The 27,438-nt window shown below is 27.0% G+C and overlaps 1 protein-coding gene across 4 annotated transcripts in view; it reads right to left on the bottom strand.

The window, feature by feature from the left end:
• Positions 1 to 27,165, bottom strand: part of LOC135927919 (vacuolar protein sorting-associated protein 45-like) — a 62,055-nt gene extending 34,890 nt beyond the window's left edge. For 3 of the 4 annotated variants that reach the window (XM_065464187.1, XM_065464190.1, XM_065464189.1), the window contains exons 1-6: positions 26,998 to 27,165; positions 26,761 to 26,956; positions 26,642 to 26,721; positions 26,535 to 26,603; positions 923 to 1,060; positions 73 to 180 (exon numbers count right to left, since the gene is read on the bottom strand). In XM_065464187.1, the coding sequence (XP_065320259.1) occupies positions 73 to 180; positions 923 to 1,060; positions 26,535 to 26,603; positions 26,642 to 26,721; positions 26,761 to 26,956; positions 26,998 to 27,090 (684 nt within the window). In that variant the 5' untranslated portion in view covers positions 27,091 to 27,165. The remainder of the gene's footprint in view (positions 1 to 72; positions 181 to 922; positions 1,061 to 26,534; positions 26,604 to 26,641; positions 26,722 to 26,760; positions 26,957 to 26,997) is intronic. The other variant, XM_065464188.1, reaches the window with a different exon arrangement.
• Between the last annotated feature and the right edge of the window lie 273 nt (positions 27,166 to 27,438).

Genomic DNA, 27,438 nt, shown 5'->3' with positions numbered 1-27,438 from the left:
TTACTTTCAAATATTCTCATAGGTGGATTTAAATTATAAAATATAAAAGAATTAGTGCAATCAAATTTATACCTGATGTAATAAAGGGGTCACAGGATCATCACGTCTATCAATTAATAATAACAAAGAGCTTTCATTTTGTCGAAAATTAAACAACTCGTGATCCCTTGATATGCATTTCTATATAAAAGATTGTTATATAATATTTTATATGGATTATTATCAATGTTATAATATGCAGGTCCGATGCTTTTGATATATTTAGAAAATAGACAAAATATTTAGAATGCCCAATATAAATAACCTGATTCAAACCTTAAATTTTAAAAATTAAAAAAATCAGGTCAAAAAAATTTAAACTCTAATTTATGGGAGAGGAAGTTAAATCCCCTCTTGGGAAAATCCTTATGCCTATGTGACACTTCCCTAAGTGCATTTTTCGAGTTAAATATAAAAAAATCAACCGCTCATCAATATTCCAATAAAAAAAATGGTGACGGTGCTCAAATATCTCTTGATCTAGAGATTAAGAAAAATCAGTTTCTCGGAAAATTTTTGAAAAATTTCAAAATCCTTCATATATTTTAACGAAATCATGTTAAATTTTTAAAATTTCCTGAAAATATTATTGGAGGCGTATTTATTCATTAAAGTTTTCTAAATTCCAGATTTTTCTTTAAAGTTTTAGATATAGCGTTGTATTAAAATAAAATAGTAATTTTAAAAAATTCCTAAATGTAATTTTTTTATTCGTCAGTTAAAAATTATAATTTCTAAAACGTTTGACATATTTGCGATAAAAGAACTTGTTTAATTTTGCTTTTATGCCATATTTGAAATTATTCATCTAGTTAATATTTCATGTGACTTTAAGTAGCCATCTTATCGAGATTTCATATTGTTTATGAAATGATCTAATTACTTGAACATTTTCGGCTAGCTTTAATGTCATATCTGAATTACTTTGATATCTTATAATCGGTTTTCGTTTGAGAGATAAAAAGATGCTTGTAATTCCTTCTACACTCCGTTGTAAAGCAAGTGGGTCCCAGCCAAAATTCTTGATTCATAAAAATAATTATATTATAACATCCAACAAATCAAGAAATAAAGCTAAAAAATGATGAATTCTGTGTGTCTATATCTTGATCTTGATATCAAATATTATTATCAGGTGAAAAAAATATCAGGGCTAAAAAATCTTATGCAAACGTGTATAATGATGGGCAATTCACTTCCTTACATTAATTCAAGTTAAAATAATTGCCCTGACCCCGATGACATTTCGAATTCTTTATTGCAAATGAAAGAAAACAATAAAAATATGTTACACAATACAAAACAAGAGTGATCAATAGGTATCATTATTAAATCTTTTAACGTCATTAACGGATTTAAAAAAAACATAGATTTTTGCATTGAAGAAATCCGAACTCTATATATTAGCAACAATAATCATGCCTAATACAGCGATACATCTTTCAGTCGAGAGTATTTTGGAATTGAGATATATTTTATCACGATAGAGCAAAGATATATTAGATGATATTTTATTATATGTTGTAATCATTATATATCGTCGCAAGACTTTGTAAGTAGCATCTTTGAAATTGTTCAGGACACAAAAACTATTTTAAATATTATTATAATTATAAAATATATACTTATTAATAAATTTTAACTTTTAATTATAATACTTCTTCATAAGAATGGTTTTTAAAAAAAAATATTCACATATGTGACTCCATGGAACTTATGAATTTTTATTTAAAACAGTTACGAGGTTTTAATTGATAAATTTTTTATAAAAATTATTTTTAATAACTATGATTAGGCAACATTTCTAGAATGTATGAAATGTTCAGATATCCAAAGAGACAGAATTTGTTGTAGAATAATTTCTGAGACTTCTTGTATTACAACCCTTGGAAAAATATGAGAATGGCCTGAATCAATATTTTATCTAAAGCAGTTATATTCTTAGATTCAATGCGACGGCCGATTTCTTTTGCATTGGAAGGTAGGTCATTCCATGTCAAATCTATCACCATTTGACCGACCCTTTTTAAAATTATTAAAAATTTATGGAATAATTTAGATGGTTAAAGAGAAAATAGTCACCTGGTTCCCAAGATACAAGGTTTCAAAGGTGTGAAAAGTAGCGACTTTGTAATATGCTGATATCTTAAAAACTATTTACAGTAAAAATAAATATAATAAATATATCATATTGTAATTAAAATAATTTGGAGCCAATTTGAGTCATTAACTTCCAATTTACCTATATTGCTTTACTTGTGTTTTTAAGCTATAAGGGGAGTTGGTTTTCGAATAAAAAAATTTCCTTTTATTTAGACACCTTTTATAAGCGAGGCCATTAATTTTTCCGAAATATGCATTTTTATCAAAAATTTAAATTTTTGCATAAATTTGGCGCTATACGAAAGTGTGAATTATGGTTAAAATTTTGTTGCTAACTTACCAAAAATGGATATTTTACTTTTTATACTAAAATATTTAGAATTTCTATTAAATTTACCAATTAAAAGTGGGGGCAAATGCCCATTAGACATCTTTATCATATATCAAATTTCATTTTTACTATTGATCACCATTGATTGTTACAGAAACATGTTTTATATCCATTTATTTTTTCATATACTAAATTCGAATTAAAATTCGAGTGAAATGTTATATTTAATATTTGCGATGCTGTTTAATTTCAACAAAATTTACCTTCAATTTTATCCTGAAAAATTGGATAAAAATATGAAACTTTTGCGTTCCTGGTATTCTACGCGCTTTATTGAATTTGTCTTCCAAAATTATTTGGTCTGGTTTAGTGTTGTTAAACGGCACGTTTTGAGCCTATTTTTAAAAACGGCAAACTCAATATTTTAGCCAGAAAAATATTACCTAAGCCTCCAGATTTGGCTAATTGATGTCTTGACCTTTGTGCCATCTATGAGCAAAATTCTTATGGCTTGCGTAATATTATTCTGGATAAAATATTGAATTAGCCGTTTTTAAAAATCGGCTCAAATCGAGCCGTTTAACAACACTAATCTGGTTCTTACATTCGTCTTCCATAATATATGAGAAATCTATTCCTTACTAAAAAAAATTAGAAATCTTATGCCTTTTATATTTTCCTTGGAATAAACAAAAAACTCTTTAGGATAAAATATTTGTTCTGGAACAGATCTTTGTAAACCAGCGACGAAAGCGTCAAGTTTACTACTAGAGAAGTAATCGAAAATTTTTTTTTATTAGTCAAACCATAAAAAAAAATAAAATATATAAATAAGTAGAATTCGTCTTTGTTTTTGAGTAAAATGATCAAGTACTGAATTATAAAAGTTATTGCTAGGTTTTAAATTTTTTTAATAGTTTTTTTCAATCGAAATCAAAAATAGATTTAAAATTTTAAAAAAAAATTTTTACATTTTCATTAAAGTTAGTGAAATATCTATAAAATTATTTTACACAATTCTAAATAAATTTATACGCTTAAAATAATTTTGTGCATCAATGTTATTATTTATATTTAATGGGCATCATGGCTAAGCAAGGATTTATAAATTCCTTTACATGATAAAAATCTTCACAATCTTGAAATGATATCTATAGATATAAATGGAAAAAAAATAATATTTATATCTTTTTTTTATATATAAGTTATTATATATGTCGAATTGAGATATGAATCCGTGGGAATTCAGAATCTCTAGACTTTAATCCTTTACCGAGAGAGATTTAAAAAAATTTTAAATCCGATTTATCTGGAAATGTATTCTAGCATGTGTAGAATATTTATAAATTTCAGCCAATTTCCGCCATTGATAGTATTTTTAATATATATGAAAAATCCATATAAAAAATTAATATAAATTATAAGTAGTTCTAAAGTTCATGAAAAAATTGTTTAAAATTTATAGTTTGGGTACTCTATACATGCTGAAACACAATTCCTGTGAAATTAAATTTTTAAAATTTTAAAATCGCCCTTAGTAAATTATTCAAAATAGAGAGATTCTGAATCCCCATGGATTCCATATCCCAATACGACATATATATTTTTCAATCTTAATATTTTTATATTATTTATATTATAGGCTCACACATATGAGATAAAATTTGCACTTAAATATTTCCTTTTAAATAAAAAAAACGTTAAATCAAAATGTATAAAAAGTATCTATAAACAGATATAGATACCTTTGAAATAGTACATAGATAAAGATACTTTTTATACAACTCTGATAATCTTAATAAATTTTCAATAATATAAATCAGAGACCTGCAGGCCCGACCCTAAACCCGGCCCGGTTAAATATACCCGGGCCGGGCCTTAATATTTTTTATAAAAATTTTTACATTATGAGTTAATGGTTATAAGATTATATTATATTATAGTTATGATTAATATAATATTGGGTGATGGTTAACACTACCTAACAACCCACAGATCGATCTAATTATTAATTTCCTGCAAATTTATTCAAAGTATTAATATATTTTTTTATAATTCATATCTAAATTTTTACAACTATATTTTACCAAAACAATCAAATAAAGGAATATCTTAAATAAGCCCCAATATTCAAGTATTATTAATATATTTTTTTATAATTCATATCTAAATTTTTAGAATATATTTTACCAAAACAATCAAATAAAGGATTATCACTTCTTAAAGTTTGTAATTGATTTTACTTAATATAAAGCATTTTTTTAATTGAAAAATTTGTTTTACACAAGTATCATTTTATTTCTCTTTTTCTCTGTCCCAAATTCAAGCAATTACGTATGTAGTCAGGGACAGATCGCAAAATGACGGAAAACTATATAAAAGATTATATTAAATTACAAGAGGCTCAGGAAGTAAATGAAATACCATCGACCAGTCAAATTACGACTGTTGTTAAACAAACTGAATCGTTTTATGACAAATGGAGCGATGGTAATTCTGGTAATATGTCAATACCCGATGATGAATATTATAATTACATTAATAATAGATAAAACATTTAAGGTGGATAATTTGTTAGAGTGGTGGGCGGCTCATCAAAGCGAATTTCCAATTTTAGCAAAATTGGCAATTCCTGCTTTAAGTGCAAGCTGTGAGCGGAATTTTTCCACTACTGGGAGAATTCTTGAAGAAAGAAGAAGTAATCTTCAACCTGAAAAGGTAGATATGCTTCTCTTTCTTCATGATAATTTGTGAATTTTTAATATCTTTCTTGAGTATAGGGTTTCGTCAATCATGCTGGTTTTTTACTTTGCAAACTGTCAAATATTTATTGCATTTATTATATTTACCTTGAGTCATGAAAGTTTTTAATCCAACATTTTTGATTATTTTTTTTACAATATTATATAATACAATTATCTTCTTTTGTTAAAAATTTATATTATAAAATAAATTATATTAATATTGTGCAATTAGATTATATTTTCATAATACTATTTATTATACATGCATTTTTTTAAATAGCGATTTATTTTTATTTTATAAATTAAATAGTAAATTAAATACAATATATTATATTCTCAAAATATTTTCCATTTTTATAAATTAAATATTAGTTTTATTTTTTTTAAATGTAATTATAGTATATGACAAATATTATTACCATTTTTATGAATATTAGTTTTATTTTTATAAATGCAATATAAAATATAGTATATGCTCAAAATATCCATTTTTATAAATAACAGTTTTATAATTTTTATAAATTCAATACAATATTCTCAAAATATTAGCTTTTTACATGCATTTTTTAAATAATAAGCGATAATACTCGCTGAAAAATATGGTAAAATATTTCATAGGTGAATTTTTGTATATACCAGGTCGAATATAATTTTAAAAAATTCGGAGCCGGGCCTGAAATTTTTAAATCCGGGCCGGGGTTGTAAAAAATTTTTTTTTAAAATATCCGGGCCGGGCCTAAAAAATTTAAAACCGGGCCGGACCGTGCAAATAGTACTTCTGCAGGTCTCTGATATAAATACAATTATTAAACATTAATTATTGCTTAAAAGAAAAAATTTTTTATTTAAAAAAAAATAAGGAAAAAAATATAATATAAAAAAAATTTCTCTTTTATTTATTAAAAAATAAGCATTTTTTTTATTTACTTCCTCTTCCTTATTTTAAACGTAAAATTACACGATATATTCGTATGATTTTCTTTTTATTTATTAAAAAAAATAAGCAATTTTAAATTTGCTTCCCTCATTTATATTTTTTTTAACATAATAAATATATTAGTAAATTAGTAATAAATATAATAGTAAATTATTAACGTAGTAAAAATAATATTATTTAACGCAGTAAAAATAATAGTAATACTTTTTAACGTAGTAAAATTAATTTTAATATTTTTATTTTTTAACTTAAAAATTATATTAATTTCTTTTTAACGAAATCAAGATTAGTTTTTAAATCAGTTTATTTTTTTTACATATAATTATAATAGAATCAATTTACCTCAAAGGCAATTAATAATATGATTTTAATTGTATTTAAATATATTGTTAATTGTGTTTGATGATTAATTGATTTATAAAAGATAATAAGCTGAAGTACAAAATATATTAAGACAGTTAAAAATATAATAAATTGTAGAATATGTCATTGACGCAGTTTCAAGGAGAAATTTAATAAAGGAATGCGAGATGGAAGTGTATTTATCGAAGATGGAAATCATTTTTAAAATCGCCAAAATAGAAGACAAAAAATCTATTAGCAAATATTGGACTAGAGGTTTATTCAAAATTATTTACTTTGTGTTTGCCAAAGACATTAGATGAAATTAGAGGTCTGCATTGGGCGGGTTTTTGGATAATATGCCCGCCCACTCAATGTTTAAAAAAATTTTTAACCCGCCCGCCCAGCTCGCCCATAGTTTTCAAAAAAAATATACCCGCCCACCCGCCCATTAATCTAAAAATTTTTACCCGCCCGCCCGCCCATTATTTATAAAAAAATTTTTACCCAAGCCCGCTATTTTAAGCATCTAATGAAAATAGTTTCAACATAACATCTCTATAAGTTTTATAATTTAGGAAATTACTATATTAAGCTTAAAAAATATTTAATTTAAATTATGGATAATTTATTTTATCAAATAAAATATTTATAAAATATAAATATAAAATAAATATTATAAGTAATTATAATGCAAAAATAATAATGAATCCACATTTTCGGGATTCAAACACGTTCTTCTTTGTTCTAAAAACCTTCCGGCAATGCTAAATTTTCTTTCAGAATTAGCGTTTGGATACGTTGCGGCTAACTGTTGTAGCACAAGGGATGATCTTATTAACATCCAATTTACCATATGTTGCCCCTAAGTCGGCAAATCTTTGTAAAATATTTATAAATCCAGGTCCTTGAACTGCTTGAAATGGCCTAAAAAAGATAAAAGAATAATTTATGAAATTAAAATACCTAATGTCTCTAGCGCAATATTCTACAAAATTCGCTATTAGACCAGATTTTATCGTTTTGTTTAATTGAAAATTGTCTCTTTCAAAATATCCAGTTATTTTTTTATTATCTATCAAATCTTCATAATTTGCAGATGAACATTGATGCCGAAGGAAGAAGGAGGTGCCACTTTTGCTATTATATTTAAAGATGGACTCGCAATCATTGCAGCGAATCCAATCTAGCTTTTTGTCATTTTCATCAAAAATAATTTTAAATTGTTTCCACATAGACGATTTAAGTTTATTATTATTATCTTCATTGTTTTTTATCTTATACAAATTATTTTTTATTTTCTTAGCAATCAATTCTTTATTCATATTTTAAAATTAAATTAAAAAATATTATTTTGTTAAAATTATGTTATAAAAAATAATATTTATTTATTATATAAGAAAATAAAAATGAAAATAAAAAGAGCAATATAAAGATAAACAATCATTACTAAAATAAAATAACACAATGGAGTAATTTCATTATTCCCAAAAAAGGAAATTTTAATTTTCAATATCTAAAAAATTATATATTTTAAAAAAAAAGTTTTATTTCATTACCATAAAAGGAGATTTTAATTTGTTTATAGAAAAAGTTTGTTTTTATTTGTAGAAAAAGTTTTTTTAATTGAAGAAAAAAGTTGATTTATTTTATAAAAAGTTATACCAGAAAAAGGCTTTTTATTTTTTAAGTTCGTAAGAACAATTTTTTATTAATTAAAATAAAAATTTTTAATTTTTTTAACCCGCCCGCCCGCCCATTGTTTAAATTTCTAAATTTCTTAACCCGCCCGCCCACCCGCCCATTGTTAAAAATTTTTTTAACGCGCCCGCCCATCGGGCGGGCAGGAAACCCGACCAATGCAGACCTTTAGATGAAATATCATATGATGATATTAGTGTTGTTAAACGGCTAAGCCGAGTCGACTTAGCTACGACTCGAGCCTAGTTTCTAGTCGATAAAACGGCTCAGACTCGAGTCGACTAAATGAGCCGCATTAGTCGACTCATTTAGTCGGCTCACTTAGTCGGCTCGCTTAGTCGGCTCACTTAGTCGGCTCGCTTAGTCGGCTCACTTAGTCGGCTCGCTTAGTCGGCTCACTTAGTCGGCTCGCTTAGTCGGCTCACTTAGTGGACTCAGAGGTTAGCTTGAGTTTAATTTAAATTTAGAGTCAAAATTTATTTTTATGTTATTAGATATTTTAAATAATAATGTAGAATTTTATTTATTTATTTTTAGTGAAATAATTTATTTTATTTATATTTAATGTTAATATTTTATTATTAGCAAACAAAAAATTTTTTTAAATTTTATTTCAAATATGTTTTGATCTTATAATAAAAATGGATTTATTTATTTGATTTTTTTTAAATAAAAAAAAATTCATATTTTCGAGCTAAAAATTTTAAGCAAAAAATAATTTTTGAACAAAAATATTGAAACATATTTTGTTGATTTTTTTAATAAATTTTTAACTTTTTTAAGAAATACTTTTGTTAATTTTATCATAAATAAATAATCTTTTAGGTCAAATCTTCTATAGTTTTTTTATATTATTTTTATAAATATATCTATATTTTAAGTTTATTTTATTATAAGAGGTGGTTTTTCTAAATAATTTTTTTATTAATATATCTATATTTTAAGAATATATACTGGTTTTTCTTTTTCTAAATAATTTTTTTTATAAATATATCTATATTTTAAGTATATTAAAAGAGGTGGTTTTTCTAAATTATTTTTTTATTAATATTTATGTCAAACTTTTTTTAATGCGACAATTGTCATATGCGTTATTTTTTAAGATTTTTGAAATTTTTGGACACAAAAGGGTTATAATATAATTTATATTGTAAAGATATTATATTATAAATTCAATGAAGATGTTCCCTGGAAAAATGATAATTATCATAATAGGTAGGTATTTTTGAACATATAAGATTTTTTTGTGACGCTAATGGGTAAAAATATGTTTCTTTAACAGGTAAAATTTTAGTGAAGATGTAAGATAGATAAGTGACAATTGTCATTATCGTTGTTTTTAAAGTTTTTCGAATTTTTTTGACGTAAATGGGCTAAAATAAGCATTGCTAACATGATTAAATAAAATTTTAGTGGAGATGTACCATAGATAAGTGACAATTGTCATAATCGTTGTTTTTAAAGTTTTTCGAATTTTTTTGACGTAAATGGACTAAAATAAGCATTGCTAACATGATTAAATAAAATTTTAGTGGAGATGTACCATAGATAAGTGACAATTGTCATAATCGTTGTTTTTAAAGTTTTTCGAATTTTTTTGACGTAAATGGGCTAAAATAAGCATTGCTAACATGTTAAAATAAAATTTAAGTGAAGATGTACCCTAGATAAGTGACAATTGTCATAATCGTTGTTTTTAAAGTTTTTCGAATTTCTTTGACGTAAATGGGCTAAAATAAGCATTGCTAACATGTTTAAATAAAATTTAAGTGAAGATGTACCCTAGATAAGTGACAATTGTCATAATCGTTGTTTTTAAAGTTTTTCGAATTTTTTTGACGTAAATGGGCTAAAATAAGCATTGCTAACATGTTTAAATAATATTTTAGTGGAGATGTACCATAGATAAGTGACATTTGTCATAATCGTTGTTTTTAAAGTTTTTCGAATTTTTTTGACGTAAATGGGCTAAAATAAGCATTGCTAACATGTTTAAATAAAATTTAAGTGAAGATGTACCTTAGATAAGTGACAATTGTCATAATCGTTGTTTTTAAAGTTTTTCGAATTTTTTTGACGTAAATGGGCTAAAATAAGCATTGCTAACATGTTAAAATAAAATTTAAGTGAAGATGTACCCTAGATAAGTGACAATTGTCATAATCGTTGTTTTTGAAGTTTTTCGAATTTTTTTGACGTAAATGGGCTAAAATAAGCATTGCTAACATGTTAAAATAAAATTTAAGTGAAGATGTACCCTAGAAAAGTAACAATTGTCATAATCGTTGTTTTTAAAGTTTTTCGAATTTTTTTGACGTAAATGGGCTAAAATAAGCATTGCTAACATGTTAAAATAAAATTTAAGTGAAGATGTACCCTAGATAAGTGACAATTGTCATAATCGTTGTTTTTAAAGTTTTTCGAATTTCTTTGACGTAAATGGGCTAAAATAAGCATTGCTAACATGTTTAAATAAAATTTAAGTGAAGATGTACCATAGATAAGTATCAATTGTCATAATCGTTGTTAATAAGGTTTTTTTTGAATATTTTTGTTGCAAATGGGTTAAAATATAGATTGTAAACATGCTAAATTAAAATTTCATGAAGATATACCATTGAAAAGTGACAATTTTATAATCGTTAATTTTAAAGTTCTTTGATGTAAATGGGTTACCCTGAATTTAGACTCAGCACTATTTTTCCACGAGTATACAAAAATATTTGCCTACTGTGAATGCAAGGTTATACTAGCATTAAAATTTATTAATTAAAGGAATAAGATTGTGAATCCATATCTTAAAAGTTTAGAATTTAACATAGGTTACAGCTATCTTTAATAATCACTTTGCATATTTTTATGAAATTTTAAGCAGGATAAAAGGAACAAGATGATGAGAATGAAAATATCGATTTGTTATATTGTTTGGATTGAAATTTTATTTTAACATGTTAGCAATTTATATTTTAGCCTATTTGCTTCAAAAAAATTTAAAAACTTTTAAAAATAGCGATTATGACAATTGTCACTTTTATATGATACATCTTCATGAAATTTTAATTTTAGATTTTTATGTATCAAAAAATTTCAAAAAACTTCAAAAACAACGATTATGACAATTGTCACTTATCTAGGGTACATCTTCACTTAAATTTTATTTTAACATGTTAGCAATGCTTATTTTAGCCCATTTACGTCAAAAAAATTCGAAAAACTTTAAAAACAACGATTATGACAATTGTCACTTATCTAGGGTACATCTTCACTTAAATTTTATTTAAACATGTTAGCAATGCTTATTTTAGCCCATTTACGTCAAAGAAATTCGAAAAACTTTAAAAACAACGATTATGACAATTGTCACTTATCTAGGGTACATCTTCACTTAAATTTTATTTAAACATGTTAGCAATGCTTATTTTAGCCCATTTACGTCAAAAAAATTCGAAAAACTTTAAAAACAACGATTATGACAATTGTCACTTATCTATCGTACATCTTCACTAAAATTTTATTTAAACATGTTAGCAATGCTTATTTTAGCCCATTTACGTCAAAAAAATTCGAAAAACTTTAAAAACAACGATTATGATAATTGTCACTTATCTAGGGTACATCTTCACTTAAATTTTATTTAAACATGTTAGCAATGCTTATTTTAGCCCATTTACGTCAAAAAAATTCGAAAAACTTTAAAAACAACGATTATGACAATTGTCACTTATCTAGGGTACATCTTCACTTAAATTTTATTTAAACATGTTAGCAATGCTTATTTTAGCCCATTTACGTCAAAGAAATTCGAAAAACTTTAAAAACAACGATTATGACAATTGTCACTTATCTAGGGTACATCTTCACTTAAATTTTATTTTAACATGTTAGCAATGCTTATTTTAGCCCATTTACGTCAAAAAAATTCGAAAAACTTTAAAAACAACGATTATGACAATTGTCACTTATCTAGGGTACATCTTCACTTAAATTTTATTTAAACATGTTAGCAATGCTTATTTTAGCCCATTTACGTCAAAAAAATTCGAAAAACTTTAAAAACAACGATTATGACAATTGTCACTTATCTAGGGTACATCTTCACTTAAATTTTATTTTAACATGTTAGCAATGCTTATTTTAGCCCATTTACGTCAAAAAAATTCGAAAAACTTTAAAAACAACGATTATGACAATTGTTACTTTTCTAGGGTACATCTTCACTGAAGTTTTATTTAGACATTAGCAGTACTTATTTTAGCCTATTTACGTCAAAAAAATTTAAAAACTTTAAAAATAACTATTATGACAATTGTCATTTATCTAGGGTACATCTACATTAAATTTCACCTGTTAAAGAAACATATTTATGCCCATTAGCGTCACAAAAAAATCTTATATGTTCAAAAATATACCTACCTATTATGATAATTATCATTTTTCCAGGGAACATCTTCATTGAATTTATAATATAATATCTTTACAATATAAATTATATTATAACCCTTTTGTGTCCAAAAATTTCAAAAATCTTAAAAAATAACGCATATGACAATTGTCGCATTAAAAAAAAGTTTGACATAAATATTAATAAAAAAATAATTTAGAAAAACCACCTCTTTTAATATACTTAAAATATAGATATATTTTAAAAAAAAACTATTTAGAAAAAGAAAAACCATCTCTTTTAATATTCTTAAAATATAAATATATTTATTAAAAAAATATTTAGAAAAAGCCACCTCTAATAATAAACTTAAAATATAGATATATTTATAAAAATAATATAAAAAAAACTATAGAAGATTTGACCTAAAAGATTATTTATTTATGATATAATTAAAAAAAGAATAAAATTTTATGATAAAACAAAAGATTAAAATTTCTTCAAAAAATCAGCAAAATATGTTTCAAAAATATTTTTGTACTTCAAAAAATATTTTTTGCTTAAAATTTTTAGCTTAAAAATATTAATTTTTTTTTATTTAAAAAAAAATCAAATAAATAAATCCATTTTTATTATAATCAAATCAAAACATATTATTTGCATTAAATAAAATATAAATAAAATAAATTATTTTACTAAAAATAAATAAATAAAATTCTACTATTATTTAAAATTTCTCAATAACATAAAAATAATTTTTGGCTCTAAATTTAAAATAAACTCAAGCTACCCTCTGAGCCCACTAAGTGAGCCGACTAAGTGAGCCGACTAAGCGAGCCGACTAAGCGAGCCGACTAAGCGAGCCGACTAAGTGAGCCGACTAAGTGAGCCGACTCATGCGGCTCCTTGATCGGCTTGAGTCGGAGCCGTTTTTTACGACTACGACTCGAGTCGCAAGTCGTAAGAACTCGACTTTTTAACAACACTAGATGATATAATTAAAATTACTTTAAAAAATTATTACTCAAAGAGAACGAATTTTATGCTAGATATTATTTAAAACGGAACAAGAAAAATGAGAAACGATTACAGATTATATAAATAAAATAAAGATAAAAGCAAATACGTGTGAGTTTAAAGAGATGTAATACAGTATTGAGGGATAAATTAGTGTCGAGAATTACTAATGAAAAAATATTAATGAAATTAATCAACACGTCAGACTTAACATGGGAAAGGGCTGTACAAAACGCTACCTCAATGGAGACAACGGAAATGATTTCGTATGAAAAATCATCTGCAGGAAAGGAGATAAATAAAATTGCAAAAACCGTGACAAGGGAGCAATATGACAAATATAAGCCAGTATCAAAAATTATTTGTTATTGTTGTGGATTAGAAAACCATATAAAACCAAAGTGTCCAAATTTATATGCAATTTATCATAACTGTGGAATAAAAGGACATTTACAGAAAGTATGCAGAAGGAATCGTGGTAAGAAAGAATATATTCGAAAGATAAATGTCCCAGAAAAGGAGCGAGAAAGTTTTGAGGATTGAGATTCTCCAGAGGAGTCTAGGAAAAAATTTTAGGTGAAATTATTGATAGATATAAATATTAAAATTTTTGATTGACACAGGATCGGCAGTCTCATTTTGAATATAGAAGTCGTTTGCCGTTTAAAATACCAGTAACAAAAACGGATATTATTTTTAAATCTTATAATAATGTAATGATCGATATTCTAGGTAAATGTATACTACCCATTAATTGTAAGAATAAAATTATATATCATGAATTTATAATTATAAACAATGGTATTAATTTGATAGGTAGAAATTTAATATACAAATTAAAGTTAATAATAATAAATCAATGTAATACAATGAATGAGTTTTGGGGGGATAATATTGAAAAAAAATTACTTCATTATTTACTAAGAAATTACTTTACTGAAAGAGTTTAAAGCGAGTTTATGGGCAAAACCCACCCCAACTTTCAATGTCTTAAAAGCTGACCGATAACATTTGTGTGGAAATAACTAGAAACGGAATTACGACTGGAATCCATGGGAGTTCTAGAAAAACTAAAATACCCGAATATCGCTTTGCTGATCGTGCCTGTACTAAAAGAAGATAGATCCTTACGAATTTGCGGTTATTTTAGACAGACGGTTAATGCAAATATTTTGATTGATAAATATCCTATACCCAGAATTAATGAATTAGCCACACAAGGTAATGGATCAAAATATACGGTATTAGATTTATCAGAAGCATATTTACAAATAGCACAAGATGAGTGTTGTAATTTGCAATGTTTTTTTTTATTTTTAGTTGAAATGGCAATCAATTTTTAATAATAACTTTGTTTTTTCCATTATCATTTTTTTATTGTTTTTTTTTTGATAAAATGATTTTTAATCATATTAAACTTTTATGCGCAAATTTATAAAAACTATTTTTCGTGATTAATTTTTTTGTTATTAAATTTTGAAAATTTATTAATTTTATGCTAAAGAAAAATAAATGAAATTTTTACAATTACTGCTGTTCTGATAATTTTGTGTTTAAGAAAGTTATATATTGATCATTGTAAGTCTTATATTGTTCGTAGGCTCTTGATTTTTTTTGTAAATTCCCTCATTTTCGGGTTATTTCGATTTATTGATTTTCTGTAAGTTTTTTTTATTATTTTTGGATCTTGGCCAGTATTTTTTTCTACCTTTATGTTGATAATGAGGAGGCAAACTGTTAGTGATCAACACACCAAGTGGATTGTATCGCTTCACACGACTACCGTTTGGGGTAGCCTCAGCGCCAACCATTTTTCAACAAGAAATGGATTCGTTATTAAACGGACTACCTGTGGTAGTGGTATATTTGGACGATATAATAATTACTAGGGAATCAATTGAAATTCATAAAAAAAATTTGATAAATGTATTAAAGATGTTAGAAATAAATGGTATAAAATTAAATCTAAAAAAATTAATTTTTTTAAAGAAAAGATTGAATTCTTAGGTCATACTCATACCATTAGCGAAGAGGGAATAACAACAAATAAGAATGCTAATGCAATTTTAGACTCACCTACGAAAAAACGAAAAGAATTACAAGCTTTTATCGGTATCATTCAAAAATTTATAACCAATTTTTCGACTATTGCCGCTCCGTTACATAGGCTTTTAAGAAAAGATGTGTCTATGGAAATGGACAGATAATGAAACAAAAGTAATTAATAAATTTTAAAAAATTAATATCAAAAGCACTAATTTTAACACATAATAATCCGAAAAACCCGATAATTCAAGCTGCTGACGCGTCTCAACATAAAATAGGATCAGTTCTATCTCATATCATTAACAACGAGGAAAAGTTGATTGTATTCACTTCTCAAACATTAAATTTAGCCGAACGAAATTAAAGTCAGATAGAGCGTGAGGGTTTAGCAATCACATTTGGATTAATTAAATTTAAACAATATTTAATTGGTAAACATTTTACCAGAGTTGTTAAAGTATCTAGATACCATTTTACCAGAGTTGTTAAAGTATCTAGATACAGTATCTAGTGGTATCTGTATCTAGATAGATTTTTGATTAAAGTATCTGTATCTAGATATTATTTTAGAGGCATCTGTATCTGTTTTTAGATACTTTTTAAGATACATTTTGATATACTTTTATTTAACGCTTTTTTATATTATAAATAAAAATACTTGAATGTAAAATTTATTTTATTTCATATGAGCATATAACTTAATATTAATATATATATATTAAAAAATTATATATATATGTAAAATATTAAAACTTATATATAAAAAAGAATATATAAATATTAATTAAATATTATGTCTGAGTTATCAATAACAAGCAAATTCTGATATTACAATCCATCTCAAGGAATTTGCCATTTTTAATTGCAATGGAATTGGTATTTTATTTTATTTTATTCTATTATATTATATTAATTTTTAAGATTAATATTGATGACGAAAATGACGACATTCTTCCATGGCCAATTTATAGACCATATTTTAAAATAATATCTCAAAATAAAGAAAACAAATCTCTGTTAGTAAAATGTTTGCCATGTCTACCAAAAAATATGCAAATTTCAGTTAGCATTACCTCAACTTGCAACATTATAAAACATTTAAGGGTATAGTTACTAAATAAATGTTTACAATTTTAAATTTTAAGAGAAAACATCAAGCACTCTTAATCCAAATAAAAAAGGGGAAGGAGAAAAAACCTATCAAAGAAAATATTGGACTATGCTCATCGTCCATTGATTTTTTTTCCAAGAGACCTCAGACCTTAACCCAAACCACTTTAGATGATTTAATAACTGATTTTATTATAGATAGCATTCCGCCATTTTCAATTGTTGAAAATCCTTAATTTATAAAAATGATCAAAACATTAGCACTACAAAAAAATATAATTTGCCGACAGACAGTGGTTGCTAGAATCTCCCAAAGATGGTAGAATGAAAAATAAGAAATCATTAAAAGTTTAATAGAATCATCGTTAATATGCACAACAGCAGATTGTTGGAGTGCCTATCGCCGGTAGAGCTAACATTTAAATTTGTATAATTATTTAATTACAAACAAATTATTTGAGCAGTTTTAAGAAATGTTAATTTTTAGTTCATACATAGGAGTCACTGCACACTATATAGATACAACAAGTTTGGAAATTTACAAGATATAGCAAAGGATTATTGCATACAAAATAAAATCTCAAAGAGCATTACTAATAATGCCAAAAACTTTATTAAGTCTTTTAGGTTTATTTTATTATAAATATAAACATAATATATCTTATTTATGATAGAGTTTTCAAGCCAATTGAAAATATTAGTGAATCCATAGATGATCTGGAAGATGAAGAAACAGTTGCATTAATATCAATATCAGATCTTTATACTACTGCTCAGAATTTTGGAATATCAGAATCATAAACCTGTGCAAAAAAACCAATAATTTAATATCCGTTTTTTTTAGTATCCCACAGCAGGAGATATGATTGTTAATGATTTAAATTCTGATAATCAACAAATTTTAAATAGTTATTTAAAAATAAATGCCGAGATAGATTTTAGTATTTTTAAACAATATCCTGATATAAATATGTTATTCATTAAATATAACACCACAATCCCTTCCAGCGCCCCTGTTGAAAGACTTTTTAGTACAGCTAAAAATGTCTTTACAGATAAACGAGGATGTCTTAATGACCAAAATTTTGAAAATATTTTATTACTGAAATCTAATAATAATTTATAATCATTAATCATATATTATATTATTTAATTAATGATATATAATAATTATTTATATTAATCATATATTATATTAATATCTAAAAATCATTATTTTAGTTATATTTTGATAAATGTGATATATAAATTTTTTAGATCATTTCATGAATTTTCACAATAGAATCCTAATTTAGGTTTATTCAAACCTTATCTAAGAGTATAATAAAAAATGTATCTGTATCTAGATACATTTTAAACTGTCTCTGTATCTAGATAATTTTTTAGAAGCTGTATCTGTATCTAGATAAATTTTTAGACGATGTATCTGTATCTAGATCTATTTAAAAGGTATCTTTTAACAACTCTGCATTTTACTATAATCACTGATATATCTTTACTTAATCCACACAAAATAATAACAGATATGTCGTCAAGATTAGTAAGATGGTCATTACTACTAGCAAATTATGATTATAAATTGCAACTCGAGTAAAGAAAAAAATAGTAATGCGGGTATGCTTTCCCGTTTCCTAATTAACGGTAAACCTCCTGCTTGGGAAGAGTTCGATATTATTTAATAGTATCGGATGCTCCACAATTTATTTCAGCGTTAGATATAAAATCACACACAAGAAATGACCCGGTATTATCAAAGGTTTCACGGTACATTGCAACTGGGTGGCCGAATATATTATAATAAAATCTAAAACAGTTTTTCCAGTGCCGAAATGAACTCACGATGGAGACAGGGTGTATATTATGGAACCATAATTCCAAAAAAAATTACAAGTAAATATTATGTCTTTTTTACATATAGGGCATCAGGGTTACACTAAAACAACATTATTGGCCCAAGAAAACGTTTGGTGGCCGAATATTAACTAATCGAAGTACATGGTAAGAATTGTGAATTATGTCAAACAAATAACCCAGGAGGTAAAATGATCATAAGGAAATGGCCTCCACAAATAAATCATGGGGAAGAATTCATTTAGATTTTGCCGGACCAATCAACGGAGATGTATATATCTAGTAATAATAGATAGTTTTAGTAAATGGCCTGAAATAAAACTGTCGACAAATAATTTTACAGAAGTAAGAAAAATATTGCTAAGATTTTTTGCTATTTTCGGTTACCCCAATACGATTGGATAAGGGGCCCCCATTTCAATAGAGAATTCAGTTTACTTTGCAAACAATTATCAATTAGAAATGTATATAGTGCCCCGTACCACCCTAGAACCAACAGAGAAGCAGAGCAGTTAGTACAAACTTTTATTTAAAAAAACATGATTCTAATAAAATACAAGATTTTTTGTTTAATTATCGAAATATCACAAATAACCACAAAACAATCACCAAGTTCAATTATGCTTAAATTTCAACCCCATAGGACCTTTAATAAAACCAATTTATTCACATCCATACATACCCCAATTACCAGGTATTTTAATATAAATGAAAAAATATATGCAAAAGATTTTAAAAATCATATTTGGATACCAGGTATCATAGTTAAAAGAACAGAACCAATGATGTTTTTAGCTTAGACTAAATTAGGGTTATGGAGAAGACATATTAATCAGTTAAAACATAGGTTCGACGATTCCGATTTAAAAAATAGAGAGGAAAGAAGTGAAGGAGAAATGATGCAAACTACGCCAAGAATGAATGAAAGTGATCCTATACAAAACTCGATAGCCAAAGACAATGAACCTATACAAGACTCGATGACCAAAGACATTAACCCTATACACGACTCAATGACCAAAGACATTGGACATATACAAGACTCATAAACCAAAGACACCATCATAAATAAAAAGATTAAAATCGACAGTACAGATCAACCCGTGGTAGAGAACGAAAGTAGTAGCCGTTATCCAAAACGGATAAGAAAACAATTTATACCGTTTCAAATCGAGAGTCTAAAAAGGAGAGAATAGATGTAATATCAAATCGGATCGGTTTTTTCACATGTATCGGCCCGATCCGATATTTAATATAGGGACAGACCTAATAAAGACAGTTAAAAATATAATAAATTGAACAATAATTATAAAGATTATATTAAGTTTATTTAAGAATTTTGTAGGAAAAATTTGCTTCTCTTGCTTCTATGTAAGCTTCGTCCCCTGCCATTAAACGATTGACTTCCAACTTTATCACAAGCAATTAGCCAAGAGATGTGACCCAAAAATGCTCAGCTATTATTCCGAAATATACTTCATGGTGGCAAAGCATTAAATGTTTGTACTTATATTGTGATGCTGCTTCATCTGAAAAGTATAAGAATTTTTTTGAACGGCTTTAAATTTCCCTATTAAGTAGCAGACTAAATATTTTTGAAATATAATTGTGATGCTGCTTCGTCAAAAAAGTATGAGAATTTTTTTGGCAGCTTTAAATTTTCCTTGATAAATAGTGGGCTAAATATTTTTGGAATAAATAAACGGCAATTGTATTATAAATGAGAGATTCATATTAGTGATCTGCATTGGGCCTAATTTTTCAAGCTCGGTCCGGCCTGCAAATTTTTTAAAAAGTTTTGCCAGCCAAGCCCGAACCCGAAATCATTTTTTACTGGCCTGGTCCAGCCCAAATTTATTTAAATATAGAAATTAATTTTTATAATTACTCAAAATAAAAGACATATGTTATATGGAGTCTGGTTTCTATAAATAAAATCAAATATTCTTATTTTATATAAAAAATTCAATATAAAATTGATAAATTTAGATATATTTAAAGAAATTTCCAAGGTATGACCCGACCCGGCCTTTATTTTTTTTAAATATTAGGCCCAACCTGACTCGAACCCAATTTATTTTAAAAAAATAGGCCTGAACCTGTAATAAATTAAAAAATATTATTTATAGATATTATATAAAAAATAGAATAGAATATTCGAAAATAAATTAATATAAATTTGATGTTAAAAATAAATTGAAATATAAATTAGTAGTCGTATTGTTTATAAATTAGTAGTTGGTATTACTACAAATGGCGACGATAAATGGAGAAAATAATTCCTTAAATGGAGATAATAATTCCTTAAATGGAGAAAATAATTCCTTAAATGGAGATTCAAAAAAAATAGCGGATTTATCTACGATTAAATTTGATAAATTCGAGTTGGACACTTCAATCCACAGATATTTTTCTCAATGGGAACCCAGTTTTCGGTTAAAAAACGTAAGCCCATCTGAATGTCAATATAAAGATATATTTTTAACATTTTTTGGCAATAAAAATATTGAGTTGGTGGACCGTTTTTGTTATCCTGATTCGATCGAAACTTTATCTTTTAAGGAAATTAAGTCAATATGTTTTAAACTATTTAAACCGACGTCAACAGCTTTTGCTTCTAGATTTGATTTCGTTAGATTACGGAGAACAACTGAAACCATAACTGAATTTGCAGATAAAATTGGAACAATTGGCAAGCGTTGTCATTATCTTAATGATTTTGACGAGCGTTTACGTGATCAGTTTATGGTTGGCATAGAAATACCGGGATTGGAAAGAGATCTTAGAGCTCTATATCCCGACGGTCTTGATAGAGATAATGTACTGACTTTTCAATTTATTCTTGATCTGGCATTAGCTTCTGAGCGAGCAGATAAAGAAATGGCAAATAAAAATATGCCTGTTATTAATAAGATAAATGATAATAAAAAAAGAAATGATAATGATAATAATTATAAACATCTAATTAAAACGACGACTACATTTGATAATAAATACAAATATAATAATGATTATAATAAACTTAAATGTTATAAATGTGGTTTTATTCATAACCGAGAAGTGAGATGTCCAGCTACAAATGCGGCATGTAATAAATGTAAAAAAATTGGTCATTTTGCAGTTTGCTGTAAATCAAAGAATTTAAATTATATAAGAGTGTCATCAAGTGATTCTATTCATAATATTTGGAAGATTCAACAAAATCGAGAGAATCGAGCAAAACGAACTGCAGAGATAAATGGGTTAGATGTTGAATTTGATTTTGACACTGGTGCACAAGCGTCATTGATAGGAATTGATATATGGACAAGTATTGGGCGACCAAAAATTAGGCAAACCAGTCCATTGACTGCATATGGTGATCATCCGTTAGACGTTAAGGGCGAGACCCAAGTCAATGTTAGGATTGGATCACAGACAAGGACTCTACCAGTGGTAATAATGAATACAACTGGGGTGCCTCTTTTCGGATTACCATGGATTATAGCATTCAATTTAGAAATGCCTCGTCAGGTTATGATTAAACAAGTACGCAATTTGGTCAACAATATTGAAAAAGAAAAATGTTGCATAACACTAGATTCTAGAATTCAAGATTTGATTAATAAACATCAAGAAATTTTTGATGATAAGATGGGACATATACGTGATTTTGCAGTGCGAATACATTTAAAGGATACCGCTGTACCAAGATCGTTTCCAGCTCAGTAGGGTACCATTTCCACTTCGCAAAGCAATTGAAATGGAATTAGACCGATTAGTAGCTGCAGGAATTATCGAAAAGATTGATTCGACTATAACCAGGGTACAGTGGTCAACGCCAACCGTAAATGTACGCAAAAGTAAGATATTCGAATTTGTGCTGATTTCAAAGTTACACTCAATCCGTGTTTATTATATGACCATCATGTTATTCCTACCTTAGACGATTTGTTAGAGAAAATCCAAGGTGGTGATAAATTTACCGTGATAGATCTGAAAGATGCGTATTTACAGATGGAAGTAGAATCGGAATCCCAGGAACTACTAACGATAGTGACTCATAAGGGCTATTTCCGTTACCGACGATTGCCCTTTGGATTGGCAAGTGCACCAACTATATTTCAAAGATATATGGATGAGTTACTAAAAGATTGCCAAATGACTGGTGTCTATTTAGATGACGTAATTATTTCTGGTCGAAATGATGAGGAGCACTTAAATAATTTCCGAATAGTGTTAGACAGATTACATGCAGCAGGTCTTAAGGCGAAATTAACAATAGTGATATTTTTACAAAAATCGGTTTCATTTTTAGGGGTGATAATTGATAAATTCGGTATACATCCTAACCCGGAAAAGGTGAAGGCTATCCGAAATGCACCAAAACCTAAAAATATACAACAACTTAGATCTTTTCTAGGACTAGTTAATTATCATGAACGTTTTATTCGCAATCTACATTCTAAAGCGGCTCTATTACATAGATTAACGAGCGTGAAAGTACCTTGGCAGTGGTCGAAAGATGAACAAAATTCCTTCGATGAGGTTAAGAAATTATTGTCATCCGAGGAAACGTTAATTCCTTATAACGCGCAGTTGCCTATAATTTTGGAATGCGACGCATCTGATTCAGGATTAGGGGCTGTGTTGTTACATCAATTAGTAGACGGAAGGACAAAACCTATTTCGTTCGCGTCACGTACTTTATTAGAATCAGAGAAACACTACGCTCCGATTGATAAAGAAGCTCGAGCACTTTTATTTGGTATTGAAAAGTTTCATTCATTTATTTATGGTAGAAAATTTTTACTTCGAACTGATCATAAACCATTAGAGCGATTATTTGGGGAGAAACGCGATTTACCTAAAATTTCTAATAATCGTTTGACACGTTGGGCCTGGAAGATGGCTTCTTATGATTTTACAATAGAATATAGACCTGGTAATAAAAATGTAATCGCCGACGCATTATCAAGGCTTCCGATATTAGACACGGAAGAGAATCAAGATTCTAAACATGCTTTGGATATTCGAAGTATTAATTTGGATGATATGCAATTGTCAGAAAATATTCTGCGAAAAGAGTCGAAGCAAGATTTAATATTAAAAAAAGTAGCAATACATATTCAGCAAAGTTGGCGAAACTTTGATCGTCATAAAGATAAAGAAATAGTTAATTTTTATAATCGACGGGAAGAGCTTTCTGACAATCGTAATATTATAGAATGGATTGGGAGATTGGTTATTCCTAATAAATTAAGAAATGCAGTGTTAGGAATGATTCACTGGGGACATCCTGGGGAAAATGTAATGAAATCTATTTTTAGATTGTATTGTTGGTGGCCCAGATGTGATGTTGATATAGAAAATTTTATCAAAATATGTTCTGGATGCCAGAAAAATAGACCATGGTTAGAAGTTGATCTAATGCAGAATACCTCTGCTGATGCTATGATAAAACGACTAAATAAATGGTTTGCTGGTTTGCTAGATTTGGAATACCCAAGTACAGTGTGTCAGACAAAGGACAACTTCTTATCAGGGGAACTCCGTAGGTATTGTGATTTAAATAATATACGTCATATACGTTCGGCACCCTATCATCCAAACACTAATGGATTAGCTGAACGTACAGTACGAACTTTAAAAGGTCATGCGACGAGAGATTCAATTAGCGATCCCAAAGAAGCTATGACACAGGTTTTAACAACCTACCGATTGGGAGAGCATAGTTCCACAGGGAGATGTCCTGCTAAAATTATGTTTGGGAGGCAATTGAAAACAAGTCTGGATTGGATCCGACCAAATGCCGAACACGAAATAGTAAGGGCCAATGATAAACAAAGCCTTCACCATGATTTACATTCAAAGGAAAGAGAATTTGAAATCTCACAACCTATATGGTTAAATAATGAAAATACCAATGGTTGGAGAGAGGGAGTAATTAAAGAAAGAATAGGACTTTTTTCTTATATTGTTGAATCTTCCGGGAAAACATTACGGAAGCATGCAGATCAGTTAAGAAATCGTTTAGTTATCCCAAATCATGAAAGTTCTTTGGAAGTTACAGAAATGGTTGTGCCAGTGAATGAAGCAAATACAAACACAAATACAAATACCACATTACGTTGTTCATCAAGAAACCGTAAACCTACAAAGAGGTTTATTGAAGAAATCTAATTTTAAAATGTTTGAAGGAAATGTAATAAATTAAAAAATATTATTTATAGATATTATATAAAAAATAGAATAGAATATTCAAAAATAAATTAATATAAATTTGATGTTAAAAATAAATTGAAATATAAATTAGTAGTCGTATTGTTTATAAATTAGTAGTTGGTATTACTACAGAACCCAGCCCAAAGTCTGTTCGGGCCAGGTACGGGCTGTGCCTACTTTTGCAGATCTCTAATTCATATATTAATATGTAACTTAAATCATTTAAATTTAAGTATCTTGTAATAAAATACAAAAGGATAAATGGTAATTTACCCTTTATTTCAGTAAAATCCTTGTACATCATCTTGAATTACAAAGGCATCATTTTCAGCAAAATCTGCAAGAGTGATATATTTTCATTCATTTTAATTGAATTCATGCCTTGATAAGTTTATTAGTTATAAGCAATCTAAAAAATTTACTTCCACCTTTAAGGCTGCCTCAGAGGAACCAGGTGGTGCTAGTGAATTAAAATAAATGGCTTTCTTATTTTTTTTACTGATATAAATAATTCCAGCAATTTTTAACAATTTTAGGTTGAAAATATGCCTTTTTGATCAATTTGACATGGAATGGCCAGAAAGTTAGTATAAAAATATCCAGTTATTAAATTTTAACCCTAATCTGTAAGCACCATCTATTTTATGCAAGTAAATATTCCCATATTTTGTAAAATGCATATATCAGAATGGCCAATATTGTTGCCAATATTTTTACATGGTAAATATATTTATAAAGGTCTCTAGATAAAATTCAAAAAACCAACTCCCCTTATTTCTTAAAAACACAAATAAAGCAATATAGATAAACTAGAAATTAAGCACTCAAATTGGCACCTAATTTTTTTTCTTGTGATAGACCCTTCAAAAATTTTTTAGCCTAAAATATGATATATAAGATTTATTTTTACTATGAATAGTTTTTGAGATATAAGCATTTACTATTTCTTGCATTTGAGGCCCTTAACTCGAGAACCAGGTATGATTTCTTATTTTTTTTACCTATCTATATAATTCCAAAAATTTTTAATAATTTTAAAAGGGGTTAGTCAAAAATGTGTCATTTTTGAATTTGACATGGGATATTAATAATTTATTTAGTTACACAACTCTTGCTATTTAATAGATTATATATAAATGGAGGCATATTATTTATTTATTTTTAATTTTATCAATTGAATGGAAAAAAAAATATGGGGTTCAGTTTTTCCGGTACGAGTGATGAATATGGATATTATCTTCAAGGATGGATATAAACTGATAAGTGATTGTATTTGTACTTTGAATTTAATTTAATCATATATTTATTTCTTATTTTAGGTTTTAAATTATATTTCTAGAGTACCTTCCCCGTCCCTTTTTTTTAAAAATAAATAGGGCCGTAGGTTTTGGGTGTGGGCTGTTCTCTTGGTCCTCCCTATCTGTTCCAGCCCACAGACGTTTAAATAATAGTTTATGAACTATTATGCGTACAAGTACGTGCGGCTTGCCACAAACGTGTGAAGGGCTCCTTATATTTTACTTTATACCTAACTTAAATCTTCCAATTAGATGGAAATGAGGAAAACCTAGCGTAGCTCTGTTGTACCTACAACGTTGAGAGGGCGTATGTGCTTTATTCCGTATTCCGTAATTTTATCAATTACAATAAATTTGTCAAGTTAATCAATTTTATAAAAATGTTAATAAACATAAATGTGTCATAACAAAATAAACAAAAAAGGTATACTTGGTATATTTGTTTTATGTTAAGAGTAAATGCAAATGAATTGATAGCCATAAAATCTCCATAAAACTCCTTAAAAATATTATATTTTTAAATAAATTTTTAAAAACTTTTATTTCCTTCACAGTCTCATATTCATCAGATTCAGCAATGGTTTTTAAATCACTTCTCATAATTACATTGGTAAAATCTATTAAATAAATATATTATGTAATGTTAAAAATAATACATATATAATAAGCTCCATATTTAGGATATTTTAATTCTTCTCCAAGAAGTTGTATATTTTTATTAGTTGGTCTAAGATAAGTTATGCATTTAACGTATTTTATTGTCTCACGAATAGATGAGTTTATATCTTCAAACAAATAAACTTCACTTTGAAAAATTTCAGATTGGGCAAATATCATACTTACTATAGATGTCTAATTATTGAATTAATATAGGTGTGATAAAAAAATAATACTGTTTCTGCATCCATTAGCAACAATTTCATACCAGGACCTGCTTCTTGTATCATCCTTTCAATATAATTTTTTATAGCCATAAAAAGATTCATCGATTTTTTAGTGGTTATACGACCCCGAACATTAAAAAATTTTGGATGTGACTGCTACTAATGCCCGTAATATTTAGTGAAAAAACTAAATATCACACCTGCGATATTTAGTAAAAATACTAAATATAACACTCTCGTTTATTAAATCTCAAAATTAATATACCATTATATTTAAAAGATGTGTTTAATTCTTCTTCCATTTTTAATAATTATAATTTTTATACTTACGAAAAACTACTAAGGTAATATTTAATATTAATAATCTAAAAGTATTTTTATTGATCTTAAGGAGTAACAATGAAGAGGAATATAAAATAAACTTAGCCATATTTTCAATATCAATATCAC

The sequence above is a fragment of the Gordionus sp. m RMFG-2023 genome, chromosome 4, assembly GCF_954871325.1.
Source record: "Gordionus sp. m RMFG-2023 chromosome 4, tfGorSpeb1-WG-v2, whole genome shotgun sequence".
Classification (NCBI taxonomy): domain Eukaryota; kingdom Metazoa; phylum Nematomorpha; class Gordioida; order Chordodea; family Parachordodidae; genus Gordionus; species Gordionus sp. m RMFG-2023.
Note: the sequence above shows the minus strand (reverse complement) of the source record. Positions and strands in the feature narration are given on the sequence as shown.